The following is a 15,587-nucleotide window of genomic DNA, read 5'->3' on the forward strand; positions in this document are numbered from 1 at the left end:
AAACAGTGTACATACCTTGACATGGCGACATGGCAGGCCAACACATAATGGTGATAGCAAAGCTTTAAAATAAAAAAGGTTGTACTTTAAGAAGAAAAATCTTAAAATTTATTATCACTACTTAATTGCTAATGTATTCAGTAGCCAAAGCTTTCTCATCTGTCAGTAAAAACTAAAGGTTAACGAGTTGAATGTATTTAATTTGTTCTTACCGCACAGCCTATTTATGGGTACCACCAACATGAACAGCGAAACCAAGTTCTTAATGATGTCAATCCACAGTCAAGTCCCCATGTTTAAATGAAATCTATGTATTCTTTTTATTAAGAATTGGGTAAGCTGACATAATGAAAACACATAACTGAAAACAAATTTACACTGACTGTATGACTACTGTCCTAAGCCATTACAAGATTTCACCGACAGTAACTGGTAGGAGTAATTTGGAAAATAACTTAATCCAGCAGAACAAAAAAAAACATCGTCAGTAGTACTGAATATATCTCTCTCATATATATATATATATATATCTCTCTATATATATCTATATATAGGTTTGCACAATCAGGGAGCAAGGCACATAATGAAATGAGAGCGTACATTTAAGCAGAAGAAAATAGCAACAAAGCTGAAAGAAAAATTGTAACTTCACCTTTACCGAGCTGTGCATAATCATAATGGTTTGAATAATGTCCTCTTATCAGGTACTTTATAATGCAGTTCTTTTTGCCGCCTTTTTCATGCTTTAAAAAACTATATTCCTACACTGTATCTATTTATTTATAACAAAGCTCCCACAGCCTGGATGTCAGTGTAAGCCTTGACTCCATTTTTTAAAGAAATGGGAAAACGAGCAATCCCAGTTAAATATAATGTGCAATTTTCCTTTGAAACAGTAAACAATGATTTTTACAATATTTAGCACAAGCTAATGATACCGTAATTGTACATTTCTATAAAAGGAGTTCACTAGCGGCTAATGATAAAATTAAGCAAAATCATTTGAAACATTCCAGTTAATGCTTATTTTCGAGGAGGGATTATTTACAAGTAGAGAAAAAATATATAGGAAGTAGGAATCATGAAAAGTGGCAGTTTTTGGTATTAGGTTACAATAAATCTAACAAACAATGGACAGTTCCCAAAATGCAAAGACTTTAAGTGCTGCAAGCATGTTCTGCCTAAGAAGAGGTTGAGGCTTCAACAATGATGAACTTGGTATTAATAGCCATCCGTGATCAATGTGGTCACTTCTGAACTTAGCTACCTTTTAATACGCAGTACTTGCCATCACCCTGACTCGACTTACTTCTCTAAATGTCTTTGGTAGAAAGTGGCCACTCTTCAGCTGGATGAAGCCATCTCTTATGAGACAGACATTTTTTCTATTTCTGCACAAACTACAAATACTCATCTTCCTTCTCTTTCATTAGCACCTCAAAGTTTGCTTGTTGGATTTTTTTTTTAAATGCTATTCCTCCAAAAGAGTTCAAGGCACTGGGGATTATAGCAGATAGTGTCTTCTCTTCAACAAACAAAGAGCAAATGAATTGGAGATGTTTTCCCTTATGTGTTTCTCAAGTATATTCTTTTTATTTAGCAAATTTACAGCTATATTTCAGGTTTCTTTTACATACAGACCTTCTGAGGGCACAATTAAGAACAGAGCACTTGTTTAGTTGGAGAGACAGCCTGGTAAAGGTATAGAGATGTTCTTCTACTGAATGTTTAAAGGAAAATAAATCTTAAAAAATTGTGGGATATTATATTGCATTTCTCTTTACATCAAATCTCAACTTGTGAGTGATCACATATTCCTACGGGGTTTGGGATAACCCACTTTATATAAATAAGTGATGTCAATAAAACAAGACTCGAAGTGCCAAAAGATACTTGCAACCTGAAAGGGAGTTTTAGGACTAGACATCCTCTCATCAAGTGTGTAAGTCCAAATTATTATACCCACTTTACTTAAAGCAAGTAATTACCCCTGTAATCATACAGGGCCATAGACGTTTAATTGGTCTAAACTTGAATAAAATGTGAGATATTCTATCAGTTATAATTTATTAGCTCTGAAGGTATATGAAAAAGCTTGTTAACATAAAACTAGGGAAAAAAGGTGACAATGGGTTCTGTTGGTGGCTTGATAGTCAAATAAAACCAATCCATACCATTACCTGACACTTTTTTTCCAGGCTATTTTATAACCTTACATCCCTGACACAAGGTGATAAGCAGCTGTATTCCCCCAGAACAGCAGCTTCTCAAACTCTAACTGGATGCACAGCTCCTATTAAATCTTGATCTCAGAGTTGTCACCCCACTGGAATTACTTATTCACGACCTCCCAATTTTGTTTAAACTTTGTTGATAAACTCGGCATTGTTTTTAGTGGCAAGTAAACTTACACAGAGAGAGGACTTCCAGGAAAGTTCACAGCCCTTAGCAGAGTATGCCATTGGTGGGCGGGAGCACCTTGATTTTAGAGGACTGTAAAACACCATCACATCTACATTACTTTGAAATTTTCTCATGAAAATCATTTTCCTGTAATTTTGAAACGTCCTCTTTCTCATCTTAAAAAGTCCCCAAAATTAAAAACAAATTTACCGTTAAATGAGTACCTATGAAAACCTTAAGAATACTTAAGAAAAAATTACAGCAGCTAAAGAAATAATGTATTTGAGTAGTAAAAGCCCAGCTGAATAAAACTGCAATACAGAATAGTCTAGCATTTGTATTATTACCTAGAACCTAGTGTAAGTTGTTTTATCAACAGAATAGGCTCTGCTGCCTTTCCAAGTTGGTGCCAAAACTTTAAGCCCAGGGTGGTCTAATTCTGAAATTATCTGTGGTAGAAGTTAAGGGGGTCACTAATTAACTGAGTCACTGGCTGAAATAGGCACCTGTTTGCACTGCCCTCAGCAGCACGATGAGCTCATCCATGCTGTTCATTTTTCAGCACAGCCAAGTCTCAGCTGTCCAGATTTTCTTCTCTGACCAGATGCAGCTATGTGGGGTTGGAAGAGCTGCTGAGCAGAAGGCAGTGGAAGAAGGCACAGTATTAGTGTCCTTTGGCAGCAGGTGTTCTCCACGAACACACCAGAGAAAAGTTACAAGAACAGAGTAGTGTCAAAAAACCAAACCAAAACAAAAAAGCCCACAGAACTACATCCCAACAAAAATCCAAATTTAAAAACACTCCACTAGGGAGTAAAACACTAGAAGTATAATCTAACTTTTTTTTTTTTTTTTTATTCAGCGTTTCACAAAAAACAAATGGGAAAGTTGATTAATAGCCTTCTCTGTCTTTGGAGATAGGTAAAAGAAAACAGCCTATTGTAGACTAGCCATTGGATTGGGGTAAGAATGACAGAGTTCTTCCTCTGGCCCTGCTCTCTTCTCCGTGCCATGAGCATTCTAAAGGATGGCTGCTCTTTCAGGAAAGTGATATGCTGGAAGCTTCAGTTCAAGATGACTATCAGGCAAGAAGGCCTAAGGAATCCTACAATGACTAAACAGCGGCTGTACCTTAGGGCTCAAATCATGGGTGAAGGAAGACTGAGGGCACATTATTGTCCCCCTCCCCCCCAAGCAAAGCTGAAGTCCACCTATATACACATATACGTATACGTATACATATATATAAAGGCCACCATCACAACAAAAACCCTAGTGATGAATATGCCACTGGATTCATATTAATAACTTTACCCCACAAATAAGGGTGATCCTTAGAATATAAAGCTGCAGGCAGAACACAATGGGAAATTCCTTCTCTCGTGAGTTACAGTGGAGCGTGGCAATCTGTATTCAACCATTACCCAAACTGCTGTGCATGTTAAATTAATTAACGCAGATGTGTTAAAGGTCGCTTTAAAAGCCTAAGGATATCAAGCACACAGAACTTTGAGAACAAATGAAAAAGTCCAAAGTACCTTTTAAAGAAGCAGGGCTTTAAAAAATGCACAAAGGTACACATTGCTCTGTAAGCACATGAATATGCAGACCGATACCCTGGGGCCGTGGCAATGGTGAGGTGCCACTTCACATCCTCTATGGTGCCATACTTTTCTGGAGGTGGCTTTATAGGAATATCTTGTGTATACAGTACAACTTTTGCTTATTTTTGAATTATTTACTATCTCTGCCCCACTGCTATGGCATTACTTTTTCCTTATGGGACAATCCTTATTTTGCACTCGTAATCCGTATTCACAACAGGTAGAGACTTTCATTTACAAGATGTGCTCATTTATCACTGCTGGGATGGCTAGTTTTTATTGTGTAAGAGCAGCTCTGAGGTTGCATTTTATTTGTAATGGTCACTTTATCATCATAAACTGATGAGACAGTACATAGTTCACATACCAAGGAAAATTCACAGGACAAAAAAAAAATTTTTGCCTAAGTATAATGTGAAGCATACAGGATTGCAGGGTGTGATGAGAGTGATAATTCTGTGTTATACCAAATTGCACATGCATATCATGTATTGTCACTTTGGACTACACTACTCCATCAGAACACCTGGTTAACCTGGACAAATCTCCACAACCAAGCTATGGCAAGCAAGAATCCTAGTGCACTCCAGTAGCTGAGGATGAAATTGTCAAAAAGCTCATTTATATTTTTCCCTCCCTGTAGGACAGTCCCATGCTTAAACGAAGTACAACCTGATTAATGATACCTGCACAGGGGCCAGTTTTGTTCTTTCCTAATCACCCATCCTAGAGCAACACACAAAAAATACGCATTTCAGAAGGTAACTTTGTTTTTTGTAATGATGCACTATTTCGGACATGGGATGTGTATACTTGATATAGCAATTGTCTACAGATACCTACTATCAACGTCTACCTAAAGCACACACTACAACTGGTGGGACGGAGCATTCCAGGGGTACTGTGTCAGACATTCTCTCACAACAAATCAAAGCAAGGATCATGAAGCCAAGCTTGATGAGGCTTCTCAAAGCTTATGAAAAAGATTCCAACGGTACAAAAAGAACTACCCGGGATTATAGTACTAAATTATCCATGTATTGTAGGTGAAGAGCTTACCTGTGACAGAACACATCCTAGATACGGGTGGGATCATGGCAGCAATACTGCAACTAGAATGGTTTGGTTACATCATATATTTACTGCCTATGCACGAGCACGAACAGATATGGTGTCTGTGAAAACTTCCCCATACTGCACTATTTCTCCATCCGTGATGCTGACAGAGTTTCCTGATTTAAAGTGCCCCTTCATGTACAGTCATGAAGTGTCAGTCAAGCAGTTCGAACTTCAGCCAAATGGGGAAAAAACAAACACAAAAGCCCCATTGGTACACCAAACGTTCTGTTGTCTTCTCAAATTGAGACACCAGCACATAATACATCTATTCCTTAAGATATAATACACAACGTGCACAGACAGGCTGTGCATGGACACTTATAAAATGCCTTCTAAATAAGTCATTATAAGTTTTTGGTCCAATCCACATGATAGATAATAGAAATCATAAGGGACAGGACACAATCCCCTTCCAGGCCTCTTCCACCCAAGATACACAAACCCATTTTCAGATTAGGAGAGAAAAGGAATAAATAGATTCACTCTCGGCTATATATATACATATACACATACATATATGTATACATATATATACATATACATACACACACTATATGTGTATAGCTATGTGTGTCCACGCAAATGTACACACACATAGAGCTGGATACTACCTGAATAACATCATCATACTAGGAGGCTCTGAACACCAGAATTCATAGGTGATCAGGTGAGCTGATTGTAGAACTGATTACAGACACCATGAAAATAAAGTCCTATGGTAGCTACTACCAGTCTCTTGAGAGCTTGGTATTCTGGTCTCTCTTGGGGGGAGCGGGAGGGGGTCCTCTCCGCAACGTTGCATAGCCCGATATATGACTCCCCCCGTAACCAGCTTTCTGTTGATCAGAAAGCAGTTCAGGAGGGGGCGGGGGCAATGCCATATCATCCATGGTGGCTGTGGGTTCTGCTCTGGACATGCGGGAGGAGGAGAGTGAGCCATGCCGGGTGATGGACTTCCGTTGCAGTGTCCTGTTGAGGTCAGCTAGGAATCCAGGCTGGACACTAAGGCTGGATTTGGGAGAAGTGGGCACTTGTGGCACAACTGTGGCCATTGTTGGCTGCTCAGAGATCTCTGCTTGAGTGAGGCGGGTGCTGTCATTCCGTTTGGGTCGTGTGGGGGGAGGGGCCTTCTTCACGGATGTTTTGGACCATGGCTGGGGTTGAGGATTGACAACTGCCACTTTTGGAGAGGTGTTTCCCGAGAATACTGCCGGAATCTCTATGGGGGGCAGAGGAAGCTCTATTTCAGGTGGAGGAGGTGGAAAGTCAGAATCAGATGGAGGAGAAGGAAATTCTACCACGGAGTCTTTTCCACGTCCACTCAGAACGGATGCTTTTGCTGATACACATCCTTGTTGGAGAACTCCGGGAAGGTTAACTCCAGAAAGATTCAGTTTTCCAGGTTTGGGGGGTGCTGCTGGAGGGGGGCTCTCTTTGCTGGGAGACCCTGACGGTTCTGCTGGCGATGCGAACTTGCTCACTAGACTGTCTACGGAGGGTCTTTTGGGCTCAGGGTGCTCTGCGCAACCGCTGGACTTAATGCTGGAGTTTCGCTGTGGGGTTGGGGGAGGTTTCTTTGCCCCGGGGCTGGACGTCTTACTGGTCTTTTTGCCAGGAGATCCACTTTTGTCGGAGGCGGAGGCTGGAGAAGGTGTGGGTGTGGCTGGCAGTGGTGGCGGGGCTGAGGCCGGTGGTGGTGGTGGTGGTGGTGGTGGTGGTGGTGGTGGTGGAGGAAACACCAGGCTGCTCTCAGGTGGAGGAGGAGGGAAATCCGGAGAAGGGACAGGGATGGAGCTGGGCTGCCACTTAGGTTTTGCTTTTACAGCAGGAGGGGACTGAGGGGCCACATTTGCTGTGGGGGGCTTTAAGGGCTGTGACTCCACGTGAGGAGGGGTTGGGGGGGGCGGAAACTGGCTGGCTATCTGCTTCACTACCGAGGGCACCGAGGGCACCGAGGGCACCGGAGATAGTGGGGAGGGAGGCGGTTTTACACAGAAGCTCTGCTGCTTGGGTAACGTGGGTGGTGGAGTAGGGCCAGGAGGAGCAGGGGGAGAGGGTGGAATGTGGGAAACAGGAAAAGCTGGCTGCTTTTTTGCGGGGGGAGCCGGAGGAGCAGGTGTAGGTGGCACAGCTTGTGTCATGACAGGTGGCACGGTCTTGGTGCCGATCGGTGGGGGCACAGTCACAAGGGGTTTGGGGGGTGCCTGGGGAGGGAGGGGTGCAGGGGCAGGAGGGGCAGGTGGTGGTGTGGGAGGAGCCACTTGAGTGGCATGCTGCACGTGATGAATCTTCAGTGGGGGAGGGGGAGGGGGAGGGCTGAACTGTGGGAGGCATGGGGTGCAGGGCACCGGTTTTAGCTGGGCCATAGCTGAGCCCGGGGTGGGGGGTGGGGGCGGAGGAGGAGGTGGGGGAACCACTCCATTGGGGGGCACCAGGATCTGAGGTTTTCCTGACTGTGGGGTGGAAGCCAGAGACTGTATCACTGAGGGTGGTGGAGGCTTGAATAGGGCTCCCGAGTGCTGAGAAGCGTTCTGCAGCCTGGTTATTGTGCTGTACTTGACAAACATCGTGGCTGCTGAGCCTGCAGAAGGTGCAGACTGGCTGGGCAGGGGAGGGGGAGGTGGGGGGGGAGGGGGCGGGGGTGGGGGTGGGGGTGGGGGCGGGGGCGGCAGAGGTGGGGAAGGCTGTGAGGCGGTGTAGGGGGTGACCAGCTTGGGCTGTGGGGATAAAGGGGGCATAAGTGAAGTGTAGGGTCGATTCAGAGACTCCATTCTGGCCTAAAAGGAGTATAAAAGGGGTGGTGGGATGGGAGAGAGAAAACACAACAAACACAACAGTTACAGAGGTAAGCTTTGCATAAAACTAAACAGCAAGGAATCTGGGACATGCAAGAAAGGACTCAGCAGTGGGACATCACAAAGGCGAAAATCAGACTCCCTGGGCAGCAAGGCACAGCATTTGATCACCCAGCAATACTCTCCAACGGCAAGACTGCCTAACAATCTAGGAAAAAGGTCCTGCTGCAAAAGCTGTTGACGGGTGACGGACGGCCTGATTTCTGAGCCCTGACTTTCTCACACCTGCCCTGAATGGGCACCCCCGTGGGTGGACCTCCGAGCACAGACCCCACCAGGACTGTGGCAAGTGGAGACGTGATGGGTCGAGTTCACCTTTCAGTCTGTGGCTGCATCCACATCAAGCAGATGCCATAACTGGGTTTAGGAGTGCTGGTGGAGGGCCTCCTGAGGAATGAGGATGGCTTTTTGATGCTAGCAAGCGGACACGTGAGAATATGAGAATGTTCAGCAGGCGTGCACAGTCACACAGGAATGAATGAGCTTGACACACACACTCGTGTTCGTGTGAGACATTTGCATCCAACATGCACAGAAGTCCAGCAATGCAGGTAAAGGGGGGGGCATTCTTTACATTTGTGTTACTGGAAAATACATAAAGAAATGCTTCATAAACATTACAGCAAAAGATCATTAAAATACCATCACAGAAAAAGCCAGGAGAAAATGAGAGGAAACCTTTGAAAACTAGAGTAAAGAAGATATATCAAGAAATGGGAATGAGAGTTTGCCAACAACCTGCTGACCAGCCCATCTGGGCATCTCTGGCATTGCCTGAATTACCACATTTGGTCATCCATTTCACGGAGCCAACTCACACAAGAATGTGGTTCAAGTACTTTTGAAAAGAGCAAAAGAAGGACCCTTGGTTTATTAAGTTTGGGTACATCTTTTAGGTTCTTTGAACAAACTGTGAAGAGCCAATATAAATCATTTGTTTCCAAATTATGAATGACATCTAATTAGCGTCAAAAATGCTTAGGTTAGTAGACTAGAAGGCTGAATTCTAATGCCCATTAGGATACTCACATGTTTCTTTAAAAACTGCACAAAATAAAAGCATTAGTCTGGGAGATTTGGTTACAGGAGTCACCCAGGTTAATGTGTTTCCAAAGAACAGTCCCTGACCTTAACTTGACCCTGTCTTGGCTGCTGCAGGGGTGCAGACCTTAGCTGTGCTGGCCTTCTCAATTGGCACCTGAGGCTGAGGTAACAGAAGAAACACAGGGGTGGGGGGTCAAGACAAACAGACTAGCTCCCCTACACAGCAGGGTGCACGCTCCTGAAACTACTAAGGCGAACTATGCTGCCTCATCACACAGCATTTGGACCTTTGTTTTCCTTGGCCTTTCATTTCAAATGCACATGGAGAACACCATTAAAAATTTCGTAAGGGAGAAGACTTTTCTTTAGATACCTGAATTGTATAAATCTGCTTTTCTACATATATAAAATTATTAGTACCAGATAGGGCTGTTCCACCCAGATTGATTAAGTGGGGAAAGGTATACCATAATTTCTTAAAAGTATGAACCCCTGATATGGGTGTTAAACAAACCGGCAGTGTTTTGAGAATTTAGGTCATTAGAAATAATTCTCAAATATTTATTTCTAAGACAAAGTGTTCCATCCCCACACTACCACTAATGCCTCTAAGAGCCTACTATAAGAGCCTACTAATGCCTCTTCCTGAGGGCCAGTTTATCAACCACATAAATAAATAACTGGATAAATTAAGGGAAAATATCTGTTTAATTCACATTGGTGAATATACTTGTGTAAAGTGATTCAGACCAAAACAACAACAACAACAAGAAAAATCACAATGATTATTGGGTAAAAACACAACAGTCAGGCCAGGTGTGCCACTGGTCCTTCGGTGATGGTGTGGGCTCCTGCCTGCTCAGAGGGCAAGGACAGCTGGGACGCAACACTGCCCACAGAACTTCACAGGTAGTGTGATATGATGTCTTCTACTTGGGCTAAAGAACCTCTGTACTTCTAAATAGTCTTGCAATAATCATACTCGTCCTTCAGTGTCACTGAAAAAACTACCATACAAAGCTCAGGGATCCAAAATTTTAAGGGGATTCATCTGAATTTAGTCTTCCACATATACTAAAATTTGAGAGAATTCATCAATGTGCAGAGAAATGCCAAAAAAGCGTAAAGGAAAAGACGACAAAGGAGTGAGTCTAAATAAATTAAATTAATAACAAATAATGCACCATAAGCAGCTTCTCTGGAACAAAATTAGGGCACTGGCACTAAATGGCGTTACTCCATCCAAACTGATTAAGGGTGAAAAAGAAGAAATTGTTATTTCTTAAAAATGTGAGCCACTGATAAAGTTGTTAAACTGCTAGTTTGAGATCTTAGGGCATTAGAGTCAAGTGACAGATACTCATTTTTGAGGAGAAGTCAAAGTAAGAATACTGAAATAGGGCCCAGAGAGTCCTAACCAAGGAATAAAAGAGCAACAAACTAAACCCATGAAACGTCAAACAGATTTCTTCCTATCAGTGAACACAAGTGTGTTACCTACCTTGCTGGACTCTTCTAACTGAGTGCCCCGTTTCCAGGCTTCAGAGAAGATGGAGCTCACAATGCTCTGGGAGCGGACATGTCCTGCTGGCTGAGTGTCAGACACTCCACTGTCAGACTGGTTCGAATGGTTTGACTGAGACTCTTTAAAAGAGATTTTCAAAAATAGGATCAAATAAGTCATTGTTGTGACAATGTGAATGTGCACACTTAGCTCTTTTACACAAGACAAGATGCTATGCCACAGTGCAACAAGTTACTTTTACTCAAACTCATTTCATATAAACACTGTCTGGACCTTCCACTAGAAAATTTTTATCTTAGGGCTAGTAGGAAATCTTGATTCTTTTTAAATAGTTCACCATGACAGGCTGACCGTTACAATGAAAGGTTCATGTAACATTACTGGTATGCTGAAAACTTCTTGTAAGAACTCCTAGCAATTAAGAGAATCAGTAAACTACCAATAGAAGAGTTGAATTTTTTTTTCCAATCACATCTTCATTACACCAAGACTCAATCTTTGTATACACCCCTGCTTCAGACCATCCTAGAGAGTTCTCACTTACAACTTCAGATCATACATGAAGTCTACTTCCTTTTTTGCCTGCAGTGACTAGTACTTAGGAACTACACCTGTGTGAGAAGTGTTTTCTAGGGATTCAGGTATTGGCACCACAAGGCAGCTAGCCACACTGCAGCCTGGCCTCCTGGTAAGGCAAGAACACCTCTTCGAGGGAGCTGGGTATGGTGGAGGGTACACTGCAATCTGACATCCAGGGAACTGGGGAGATTAAGTCACTGGACCCCAAGTCAGGCAAGATAACCATGCAGAAGGAAGCACCTAGCTCAATGATGGAGATTCAGGTGTTAAAGCAGTCCCATCCAATACTTGGTGAAGGGGGGGTTATTATCAGATTGCTTTATTAATCAAGTCCAGCCAAGGTAGCCAAAGAAGTACACAGATAACAGCCACAAACTCCTATGGATAAAGTCAGGACATATCCTCAAGGCAAAAATATAAGCTATGAAATAAAACCTACTCTGTTTTCTTCTTTCTCCACCATCTAATTGCTGAGTGTTTTTTAAGCTTTTAATTTTAATTCCAGTATATTAACATACAGTGTTAGTTTTAGGTGTCCAGTATAGTGATTCAACAATTCTACCCATTACTGAGTGCTCATCATGGTAAGTGTACTCTGTAATCCCCATCACCTATCTCACCCATCCCCCGCTCCCCCACCCCTCCTCTCTGGTAACCAGTAGGTTTGTTCTCTATAGTTAAGAGTCTGTTTCTTAGTTTGAGTCTCTTTTTTCCTGTTCGTTTGTTTTGTCTCTTAAATTCCACATAAGTGAAATCATATGGTATTTGTCTTTCTCTGGCTTATTTCGCTTAGCCTAATGTTCTCATGCTGCATCCTTGTTCTTCCAAATGGCAAGATTTCATTTTTTATGACCAAATAATATTCCATTATGTGTGCGTGTGTGTGCTTGTGTATACCACATCTTCTTTATCCATTCATGTATCAATGGACTTTTGGGCTGCTTCCACCGTTTGGTTATTGTAAATAATGCTGCCATAAATATAGGGGTGCATATATCCTTTTGAACTAGTGTTTTTGTATTCTTTGGGTAAATATCCAGTAGTGTGATTCCTGGTTCTATTTTTAATTTTTTGAGGAACTTCCATACTGTTTTCCACAGTGGATGCACCAATTTGCATTCCCACCAACAATGCACAAGTGTTCCTTTTTCCTCCATAACTTCACCAACACTTGTTTCTTGTGTAATTGCTGAATGTTTTTTAAAAAGTTGCAACTTCAATAGCGTATGTCCCTATTTAACTGCTATTCAGGACAACAGCCTGTAAGATAAGAGGCTGGAATATGTGAATCCTTGAGCTCTCTTCAGCATGAATGCACATGATTTTGCAATTTATATTTACAAGGCTGCATAATACTTAACACACTGTATAAGAAGGGATGATGCTGGACTAGGAAAAGGCACCACACCATGTCATAAAATGTGTGGAAGAACCTGCATTGATGCTATATAAATTTAAAAAATATATATTATGGCGTCTGTTTTCTCAATCTTTCCCTGAATTTCTTTTTCTAAAATCTTACTTGTGACATATTCTTACCTTGTCTTTCTCAATCCATTGTCTCAAAAGTGTCTTCCCTTTTTAATAAACATTTTTACAAGAGTTTTAGATTTATAGAAGAGTTGCAAAGCTAACAGAGTTCCTGCACACCTAGCACCCAATTTACCTCATTATTAAGTTGCTACATTACCCTGGTACATTTGCCACAATAAAGGAACCAACAAGGATACGTCACTGTTAACTAAACTCCACAAGCTTTTTTTGGACTTCACTTATAGTTAGTTGTCATGTCTCCTATGACAGTTTCTCAGACTTCCTTTGTTTTTGATGACTTTGACAGTTTTGAGGAGTAACAGGTCACGTATTTTAGAGAATGTCTCTCAATTATTATTTTGTCTGATGCTTTTCTCTTGATTAGATTGAGTTATGAAATTTGGGGAAGAAGACCAAGAGAGGCAAAGTGCCAATTTCATCACATTATGTAAAGGGTACATGCTATCAACAGGACATATTACTGAAGACACTGACCTTGACAACTTGGCTGAGCTAATTTTTGTCAGGTTTCTGCACTGTACAGTTACTCCCCTTCCCCCACACCTAACCATCCTCTTGGCAAGCAAGTCACTCTGCCAACCCACACTTAAGGGGGGAATTAAGCTCCATCTCCTTGAGGGAAGAGTGTCTGCACAAACCACTTAGAACTCTTCCATCCAGAAGATCTGTCTCTTCCCCATTTATTTATTCAAGAATTTATATCCATATGGACTGATGGCTGTTTATTTTATAATTTGGGTTATGATCTTAGTTATTTTGTTGTTCCAACTGTTACAGCTTTGGTCCCTGGACACTCTCAGGTGGCTCCTGTGTCCCTTTGCACAGACTAATCACTGTGTTTTTTGAGCACTTCCTTCATTACAAGCTGCTCCAGGCTCCTCTTATTCTCTGCCACAGCCCTAGAATCAGCCATCTGCCAAAGAGCCCTAGTTCTTTTGTTCTGGAAAATGGAATTAGAAAACCAAGATCTAGGCTCTCTGCATTTTCACTGCCACTGGGGTGTCACCACTCCTAGCCCTCTCTGTGGACAGTACTAGGAAATATATGTATGTATACTAACGGATGTGTATACACATTCTCATTTTGTTTCGTAGAGATGAAATAAAGTCATACAACTTTTTAGTCAAATACTTCTTTTTAAAAAGCCTGTATTTTGGGGCAAGTAGGTGGGTTAAGCGTCTGACACTTGGTTTCGGCTCAGGTCACTATCTCCCAGTTTCGTGAGTTTACTCCCACGAAAGGCTCTGCACTTGGCAGCATGGAGCCTGCTTGGGATTCTTTGTCTCCCTCTCCCTCCCTCCTACTTGCATTGTGTCTGTTTCTCTCAAAATAAATAAATAAACTTAAAATTTTATTTTAAGTACATAAAATAAAAGTCCATGTTTTTATTTTATCCTAAAGTAAAATAGATTCTGAAAAGCAGAATTTTCTTAAAGCATATACACATAGCTTGGTAAAAACACAGTAAAAGATTAACTCATATGTTGTACTAATAAATGATGAGAGGTTTTTTTTTTCAAATATCTCTTAAAGTCATTATTTCTTTCATAATATGTAAGAACAAATAAAAACATTCTGCTTTTAGAGGACATAGTTACTCATATTCATGAAATATTTTGAAGGGAAAGAAGCATTTTTAGGTGTGATCACCACATACTTTAAGGATGTGGGATCTGAAAATAAGTACCTTTTGAGTATCATTGATTTTCTGTGAAAACTTTAGTTAAGTTTGATGACTTAAACAGCCTCCTTAACTGTGATACTGAACTAATTCTAGTTATTTCCACTCTGTTGAAATGTCAGGAACCCTCTGGGGAAGGAGGGCAATTTCATCATGGATTCTCAGTATGGAGACTTTCTCCAAGAAACTTTTCTACCCATGAGTATGAATCAACAGTTGTTTTTTGGCAGTATGATTTTTTTTTTCCCCATTTATTTACTTGAGCGTAGGGGGTGGGGCAGAAAGAGGAAGAGAGAGAATCCCAAACAGGCTCCACACTGTCAGCACGGAGCCCGATGTGGGGCTTTAACTACGAAACCATGAAGTCATGGCTTGAGCTGAGATCTAAGAGTCACTTAACTCATGGAGCCACCCAGGTGCCCTACTATGACTGAGTTTTAAATAAACTTTACAAATATATAACAACACTCCTGAATTTACAACTCTACATTGCTGTTCCATTTCAAATACATTTGTGATCTAGCCCATGATATTGTTCCCTCTAATCACCAAAAAATTTATTTTATAATTTAGACATTAGGTATAGCTCTGCTTTTAACAACCATGCTGAAATAACCAGGTCTGCCATCAGTTCATAGAGATATCTTCATATTGGCAGTAAATAGTGCTTTCAGTGTTTCAAACTACCTGGGATGCTCGAAGAACTGGATCCTGATTTAATGCTGGAGCTGGATAAGGAAGTCCAATCATAAGCCGACTCTGTCCTCTTCAAGGCTTCTTGATAGTTCATGTAGAGCTGTTTCCCATACTAAACAGAAGGCAGTAAATGGTGACGTGAACTTTACTGGGTATGATACAGATGGGTGAGGTAAGACAGGGGGATGCATTTCTGTTTACTGATTCATAGTTTGCATTAAAATTAATACCTATAAATACTTCAAAAGTTATTTTATTACCAGTAAATTATAATCTACTCTTATTTTTCATTTTAATAAAGATACCAATAAATTAACACTTCATTCATATTCCTTATCAATATAAAGATTTTTTTTGTTATTCCTAAGGCAACTCTGATTTTATAGCTATAATAAATTTTATTTTACTTAATGGGCAAAAATATTCCTTCATGTATTATGCATAATCTTCTTCAAAATGTCCTTAAAATTTTTTTTCAAGAACTTCCTTTTTTTAAAGAGTTTTAGATTCACAACAAAATTGAGAGG

The 15,587-nt window shown here is 41.2% G+C and overlaps 1 protein-coding gene across 9 annotated transcripts in view; it reads right to left on the bottom strand.

Moving 5' to 3' along the window:
- RAPH1 (Ras association (RalGDS/AF-6) and pleckstrin homology domains 1) overlaps nt 1-15,587 on the bottom strand; it is a 153,861-nt gene that overhangs the window by 49,984 nt on the left and 88,290 nt on the right. For 5 of the 9 annotated variants that reach the window (XM_053215605.1, XM_053215604.1, XM_053215603.1 and 2 more), the window contains 3 exons: nt 15,052-15,172; nt 10,527-10,669; nt 296-7,903 (listed from right to left, as the gene is read on the bottom strand). In XM_053215605.1, coding sequence (XP_053071580.1) covers nt 5,852-7,903; nt 10,527-10,669; nt 15,052-15,172 — 2,316 coding nt within the window. In that variant the 3' untranslated portion in view covers nt 296-5,851. The other 4 variants (XM_053215609.1, XM_015074154.3, XM_053215607.1 and 1 more) reach the window with 4 other exon arrangements.

Source organism: Acinonyx jubatus, chromosome C1 (genome assembly GCF_027475565.1).
Source record: "Acinonyx jubatus isolate Ajub_Pintada_27869175 chromosome C1, VMU_Ajub_asm_v1.0, whole genome shotgun sequence".
Lineage (NCBI taxonomy): Eukaryota > Metazoa > Chordata > Mammalia > Carnivora > Felidae > Acinonyx > Acinonyx jubatus.